The 8,251-nt window shown below is 35.7% G+C and overlaps 1 protein-coding gene across 1 annotated transcript; it reads right to left on the bottom strand.

The window, feature by feature from the left end:
* Nucleotides 1-2,427: 2,427 nt before the first annotated feature.
* Nucleotides 2,428-3,611, bottom strand: LOC115928482. Its single transcript, XM_030995714.1, has 2 exons — nt 3,255-3,611; nt 2,428-2,546 (listed from the first exon to the last, which is right to left on the bottom strand). Exons 1-2 carry the CDS (start codon nt 3,553-3,555, stop codon nt 2,428-2,430), a joined length of 420 nt encoding a protein of 139 aa, XP_030851574.1. The 5' UTR covers nt 3,556-3,611.
* Between the last annotated feature and the right edge of the window lie 4,640 nt (nt 3,612-8,251).

Here is an 8,251-nt window from a genome sequence, read left to right as displayed (position 1 = left end):
TTTGTTTGGAGCAAGAATGCATTGTACAATCGGCTGGTGCTGGTGAAAGGCATGTTTATGAAATGTGATTCGTCTTCCTGCAGATATGTAGCTGAATTATCTGTTAACAAAATTAAAGACAAGAGAGAGAAGAAGGGGAAAAATTAATGTAAGAAAAAAAAAGACTTTTGCATCCATATTCGATTATGAAGGGTTCGTCAACTGAAGATTGATATATAAGCTCCGTCAACTAGCACTGACAAATTTGGGAGCCTCTCTCGAGAAAGTTACTTCATATTATCCATTCACGATTTCACCGGGAAAAGCATGTATTCTGTACAAAACACGGAAACAAAATGGACATCAGATGACAGAATTACGAGTCTCACGAAGTACGACAGGAAAGGAACAATCCGCTGTGATAATGACGTTGAAACTCTCTAAGTTTCCTCTTTGTGAAGAGCAATGCAGATTGTTATCGTGGGTAAGAAGTATCCCTGTATAATATATATAATGTTCTTAAACAGTATATAACAATTTTCAGTTAGATGCTGATTGGATATGTCGGACTTGTCTACTTAAAGAATTGCCTTTTAACTCTGATGACTGTGTAGACACACCTACTTTTGATGATAATGGATAATGATAAGCTAAACGATGTAAATATAAATACGTTGACAAGAACATCGGAATAAGATTTTTGTTGTTGTTATATATACGTAGCATGATGGATAAATTTGACCACATAAAAGATTTGTTGTTTAACAACCCTTTAGATATACAAAGCTTATCGGAAACTCTGTTAGGTCAATCAATCCTAGGCTCTGAGCCTTGTTTAAGTGTTTACAATCTTAGAGAAAAGAAAATAAATCATCAGGTGGTGGTGTTGCTTGTTATATTAACTTAAATCTGTTTTGCACTCCCAGGTACGAAATGGACCACGAGGACCTGAAGTAAAATTTGAACATTCACATTCACTTTATTTGATTTGCTGTTGTTTTGCGACGTCCTCATTCTTCAACCGACTTCTTTTTTTGTAAAGCAGAACTTCAATTTGAACTAGACATTGAAATCGTCGAGAAGACGAATAATGTGATCTGCCGCTTTGATCGAGACTTAACACATGTTGAAACTCAATGGGAGATTTGCTCTTTTAAAAAAAATCCCCCAAACCCACAATGAAAAGCACATATAGACATGAAATGATTGTTTGAATCATCTAAAATAAGATTTTACTTTTACTGTAATGCATGAATTTTGGGCGTATCATCAAAATAAAGAGAAAGGAAGACGATTCGGCGTACCGTTCTTGACTCTTAATCCTTGTTTGAATTTAGTTTCCCCGATAATGTTAAACCTCTGATTTCTTTAGCTGATATTAAAGGAAAGTGAAACTTCGAGAAAATACAAGTAATGTAGTTGTAGTCAGTCTCGAAGTCGTCACAGCGGATAAAAAGTCACAGTTCGTAGGGGAACAAACTTGTCGGCCGACCAACAATATACATCTCACCGACTTTAAACACGAGGATCGAGCAAAAACCGACACAGCTGACCCGACACAGCAACATATTTACCCGTGTCTTTCTTGCTCCCTCGACGAGACGACTCCACCCAACAACCCGCTCTCTCTTTTACTCCCACTCCTCCTCTCTAAGGCTTTTACCAACCCCTCTCTCCTCTCTTTTACCCCCTTTTTTCTCCCTTTTCTCATTTTTCTTCTTTTTCCTTTTCTTTCTTTTCTTTCTTTTCCTTTTTTTCCTCTCCTCCCTCTTTTTTTTTTCTCCGTTTTTCTTCTCTTCTCTTTTCTTTCTTTCTTTTCCTTACTTTACATTTTTCAAAGTCATTTTCACTTTTTACAATATTGGACACTTGATTATGTAATTAAAATAACGTCACTACGGGTTTACGTCCTCAAACCGAATTTTGCGCAACTCATGCACTAACTAACGGTTTTCATTAGAAGTCTGTGCGACATTCACTCCTAAAGCACCCCATACTTCCGAACCTGTGGAAAACCTCTTTTGGTTCTGATTAATATAGAAATTTGAACTCCTACACCCTAATTTCTACATATTTTTCATGACTTGCCCATTATAGAAACGCACAAGCAAGTCAATTATATAACTTGATTTACTGTAATATTCTTTGTATTGTATTATTGTATTATTGCAAATTATGTCCTGAAGTATGTTAAACTGTAACTTATGTGTATTTTACTCTCTTTCTTGAATTCTTGCCCACAATTATACAACTTCCACACAACTGCGCCAGGAGTGTCATTTTTGACAGACATGGCGCATTATAAATGTTCACTATTATTATTATTATTATTATTATTAATTGCTAACCAAATGAAAAATAAAAACAATAATTGCATTAAGGTAATCGTGAAGGCATTTAGAAAATATAATGGGGGGAAAATATGTTTAGCACATAGAGAATATATCATCAGTTGTGCTTTGACTTACTGCATGCTAATTCGTCCTCGAAGTGATCGCAGTGGTAAATCCCATCGCACAGGACAGTCGGTGACACGCTCATGTTGGAGCTCGAACAATCAAATAAGGCTGGTAGAAGATAGAAAATAGAAAATTTATTTAGACAGCTCATAATGCTTGAAATTTTCAGTTTCCTTGACCCCTGCTTTAATAGGGGACATTGTGTATCGTCTAGTCACATGTTTGTCGTATTATTTTCAAACCGACTCCATACCATCAATTGCATTGGCCATTGGGGATTATCATGACGATGTAATTATTTGTTCGGTCCCTAGTCGGTCTGGGGTCGGTCTTATTGTTGGAATGACTAGATAATGAAGTACATTGAGCGATGCAGTGATTTCCAACTTAAATTATATTCCAATAAGTTATTTACATCAAAGATTGCTTTACATCTCATAACACATTTCGCACTAATCTTCGCTCTTCTCAAAAATCATTTCTGTTTACCATTCCTAGCAAAGCAAAGCTGGCGATCGCACATTTACTGTAACTGCATTCAAAGAATGGAAAATAACCCCTCTTTCATTAAAGCAGAAAATTCCAGAGGCCTATTAAACAAACTCTCAAAAACATACCTCTTCCCTAAATAGTTAAGTTAAGCCCTTTTCTTATCCATATCCCTTTTGAACATTGTGTATGTACCTTTTCTGATGACATTCAGTAAATGTATGATCATTTTGTTTAAAAGCTTTGATTTAGTGTACTGTGGGCAGGGTACTAAATACTAGTTATTATTATCATTAGAAGACAAATCGAGACTAATCACAAACTTACTTGATAGGTCAATGGCGATGATCTCAACGTCGATTCTAACCGTGGTGAAACTCTTTGCTGCTATGATAGCAAACCACATCTCATTAGTACCTACATAGTGATCATCAGGAGCGTATCGTGTATATCCATGGATAGTTTTGATGACAGACTGTATGTCAGACGGATCGTTACCTGTCCCTATTTGGACTTCATCACCATCATACTCGAGATACAAATATTGGAACACGATTCGAAAACCATACGTAGTATTTGTTTGTAGCAAGAATGCATTGTACAATCGGCTGGTGCTGGTGAAAGGCATGTTTATGAAATGTGATTCGTCTTCCTGCAGATATATAGCTGAATTATCTGTTAACAAAATTAAAGACAAGAGAGAGAAGAAGGGGAAAAATTAATGTAAGAAAAAAAAAGACTTTTGCATCCATATTCGATTATGAAAGGTTCGTCAACTGAAGATTGATATATAAGCTCCGTCAACTAGCACTGACAAATTTGGGAGCCTCTCTTGAAAAAGTTACTTTATATTATTCATTCATGATTTTACCGGGAAAATCATGTATTCTGTACAAAACACGGAAACAAAATGGACATCAGATGACAGAATTACGAGTCTCACGAAGGACGACAGGAAAGTAACAATCCGCTGTGATATTATTGGGCCGTATGCATAAAAAGTAGCAATTGCTTGCAAGCAATTGCTTCAAGCACAAGCAATTGCTTGTCAAGCAAAAGATCAAGCTCAAGCAATTGCTTAAATCCGTATGCATAACATTTTGCTTGTGCTCAAACCTTTTGCTTGCCTCCAGCAAGCAATTGCTTACGATCTCAACAATAGCGACGTCACGCCGGTGCGAACATCATTCATGGGAGAACAAAGGCGGGTTTCGCATACTAGTAGTGTATTCAAATGTCATGCGTGTGGGGTAGCCTTTCCTGGCCTCCATGCTCTCCACCGTTGTCAGACATCCTCCCCGTTTTTTATCATGTTCAGGTATGAACCTGTGTGCTAATCACTCAACGTTCTCTTTGTCGAAACGGAATAGTTTCCGATAGGTCTCGGGAGCAATTTCTTCTCGATTTATTCTACTCCTGTACAACTTTGGTTTTTCTCTAACGAGCATAAACATGATGCTTAACCGCGAACGTCCCGATTAAGCAAGAGCTCAAGCTGCTATGACGGAGCTTGAAAAAACGTAAGCAATTGCTTATAAGAACAAGCAAAAGGTTCGTTTTATGCATACGTTTTTAAGCAATTGCTTGATCTTTAAGCAATTGCTTGCGGACATCAAGCAATTGCTTGTGCTTGCTAGCAAAAGCATTTGCTTGCAAGCAATTGCTTATGTTTATGCATACGGATTCAAGTAAAAGGCTAGCACAAGCAATTGCTACTTTTTATGCATACGCCGTTGGAACTCTCTAAGTTTCCTCTTTGTGAAGAGCAAAGCAGATTGTTATCGTGGGTAACAAGTATCCCTGTATAATAGATAAAATGTTCTTAAACAGTATATAACGATCAGAATGCGCTATTATGCATTTACTGTCAAAGGTGGATTCATTTTAAGTGTTCCTCTGTTAACACCAATTTTTTTTTCAGTCAGCTGCTGATTGGATATGTGGGACTTGTCTGCTAACAGAATTGCCTTTCAACTCTGATGACTGTGTAGAAACACCAACTTTTGATGATAAAGGATAATGATAAGCTAAACGATGTAAATATAAATACGTTGACAAGAACATTGGAATAAGTTTTTTGTTGTTGTTATATAACCTGATTCACACATCCGGAAAATCACGGCACTAGAGAAACAACTTGGGAAAAAAGAAGAATGCATTTCTCGCTTGGAGTATGAGACCAACGAGTTAGAACAGTACTCAAGAAGATCATGTGTTCGTATTTTTGGAGTTAAAGAAGAGAAGAATGAAAATACAGATGGTATTATTATCTCGGTAGCAAAGAAAATGAATGTGGACCTGCGTCTTGAGCAGATAGATAGATCTCATCGTGTAGGTAGGCTTCCCCAGGACAAAACAAGAAGTCGTGGCATCATTGCTAAATTGTCCTCGTATCGCATAAGGCAGATGCTCCTCAAACATCGAACTTCGCTGAAAGGAACAAGGATTGCTCTATGAGGACCTTACTCCTAGGAATTTTGACCTGCTACACGAAGCAAAGTCCTGTGAGAAAGTACAAGCTGCTTGGTCTTCTGATGGCAAAGTATTTGTACTGTCATCCAAGCGAAATGGTAATACAACTAAACGGATGATACGAAGCAAAGCTGATCTTTTGAGATTATAAATATGGTGGCGACTCAATGTAATGAAATTCTTGGGAATGTGCATATTTTCCTGTGAGAAAGTACAAGCTGCTTGGTCTTCTGATGGCAAAGTATTTGTACTGTCATCCAAGCGACATGGTAATACAACTAAACAGATGATACGAAGCAAAGCTGATCTTTTGAGATTATAAATATGGTGGCGACTCAATGTAATGAAATTCTTGGGAATGTGCATATTACCTTACGGCATGAATGTGATGTTGGCCTGTTGACTTCTTCAGTCAGGATCATTCTCATTCTCATTCTTATTAACCTCTTTATGCAGGAACTCCACTGTGAACTGTATATATGTATTAGCATGCATCGATGTCTACATTGTTAATCATAAAACTCCATGTGTTTATGAAGTTTTTAATATGTATGATAAATTCCTCGGAACCACATATTCATATTCGTATTTTATATTCTGACTTTAAATGTGCTTTATACAGGTTGTATGTTCAATGACAGTATAACTGCAACTTATCTGTTCCGGATGACTTTCGCCATTCCACTTACCCATTTTTTCTTTTTTAGTAACTCAGTTGTAACTATATGTAGATTAAGAAAGTACAGTTGTAGTAATTTTTAAAAACTGTTCAAAATATTTATCTAATCTTTTCCATAGATTTAACACAGATCAACAGGTTGTAACTTTTCACTGTTTTTAATTCTATTTCCTTCAGAAGATAGTTTGAGGCATATTTACAAAAAGAGGTGACTTGAATCACATGTACTTGTATTTATTATTACATATTGCTATATTCATAATATTTTGTTTATGAGTGACACATTTATGACTGCTAAATCAGAATATTATGAGTTGAAAAATTTACCTGAGTGCAAGTCTTCATTTTTTTTCTTCATTATTTCATGCTAATGTAAGAAGTTTTTAAAAAAATACTGATAAATTACATGTATGTCTATCAAATGTCAAACCTTCTTTTTCAGTAATAGGAATTACAGAAACATGGATAAAAGAAAATGAGAAACTTCTGCCAATCCACGAACTGGATGGATATAATTTTGTTAGTCAAGGTAGAAGTGATCGCTCAGGTGGTGGAGTTGGAATAATTGTAAATGAATCATTGAAATATAAAATACGTGAAGACTTAAAATTATTTGTGAGTGAAGTAGAAAGTATGTTTGTTGAACTTTTTTTCAACAGGAAGAGTGTCATAGTTGGCGTAGTTTACAGACCACCAAGTCAGACAATTCTTGCATTCAAGGAATCTTTTGAACCAATCCTCTTTAAAGTTATTGGTGATCACAAACCTTGCTATATAATGGGAGATTTGAATATAAATCATTTTGTTGGAGAAGAGATGGAGCCTAATGATTTTGTACAATTTATGAATTCCTATTCTTTTTCTCCTGTAATATCTAAGCAAACTCGAATCACTATAGAAACCTCAACTTTGTTGGATAATATTTTTGTTAACAGCACATGTGATGATTATTTGTCTGGAATTATTACATACCCTGTAAGTGACCACATGCCTATATTTTGTATTTCTAATCTTATTATGAATTCAAACCAAAATGTAAGGTCTGCTCGAAGTGTGAGGCATATTAACGAAGAAAATATAATATTATTCTGTACTGAATTGAGTAAGGTGAACTGGGAATTCATTTTGAAAAATTCAACTCCTGATGTTAACCAGTTATACAATTCATTTTTTGAGGTTTTTGGCTCTATTTATGGTCATTGCTTTCCAAAACAACAACCCAAAGATAATCAAAAAGAAAAACGTAACCCATGGTATGATCATTCTTTAAAAAAGCTTTGTCGTAAGAAAAATGCTTTGTATCACAAATTTATAAAAAATCCCACCCATTACAGAGAAGAAACAAAGGAATATAATTGTAAATAATGCGATTAGAAGTGCAAAACGTGACTATTATCAAAAGAAATGATTTGAAAGGAACATGGCGTGTTATAAACAATATTTTAAAACAACAAAAGAAAATTGACTATCCAACTCTTTTAAAAGATGGACAAAATATTGAGGAACCATCAGAAGTGTTGCGAGTTTTTAATGAATATTTTGTTTCTGTTGGTGAAAATGTTGCAAACAATATGCCTAATACTTTAACAGACCCTATTAAATATTTAATAATAATAATAATAGCTAGTTCTTATATAGCGCTATTCAGGACCGGAGGCCCTCTCAAAGCGCTTTACAGATGTATATATTATTACCCCGGTCATAGGATTCAGGCTTACCCGCACACAATGTATGCACATTCTCCACTCCCTGGGGAGCATTCCAGCCAGGCGTCTTTTTTACAAGCGCACACTTGCTAATCTAACCACATTAGCTTTCGCATCCTACCGGGTACCCATTTAACACCTGGGTGGAGAGTGGCAAATGTAGATCAATGTCTTGCCAAAGGACATTAGTGCCGCGGTGGGACTTGTGGTGATTATCCACAATCCTTATTTTTCACATGTACAAAGGAATCTGAGGTAATCAATACAGTGTTAAGTTTAAAAGAAGGCAAAAGCCCAGGTTACGATGATATAGACACCAAAGTTTTAAAACAATGTATACACATTGTTGCTCCAGTGTTAACTCATATTTTCAATACCTCTATAGAAGCAGGATGCTTTCCAGATGCTTTAAAAGTTGCTAAAGTTTTGCCAATATTTAAAAAGGGAGATAAATCTTTATGTAAAAA

Source organism: Strongylocentrotus purpuratus, unplaced genomic scaffold (genome assembly GCF_000002235.5).
Source record: "Strongylocentrotus purpuratus isolate Spur 01 unplaced genomic scaffold, Spur_5.0 spur5_scaffold_3, whole genome shotgun sequence".
Classification (NCBI taxonomy): domain Eukaryota; kingdom Metazoa; phylum Echinodermata; class Echinoidea; order Camarodonta; family Strongylocentrotidae; genus Strongylocentrotus; species Strongylocentrotus purpuratus.
The sequence above is the reverse complement of the archived record's forward strand: the minus strand, read 5'-3'. Positions and strand labels throughout refer to the sequence as shown.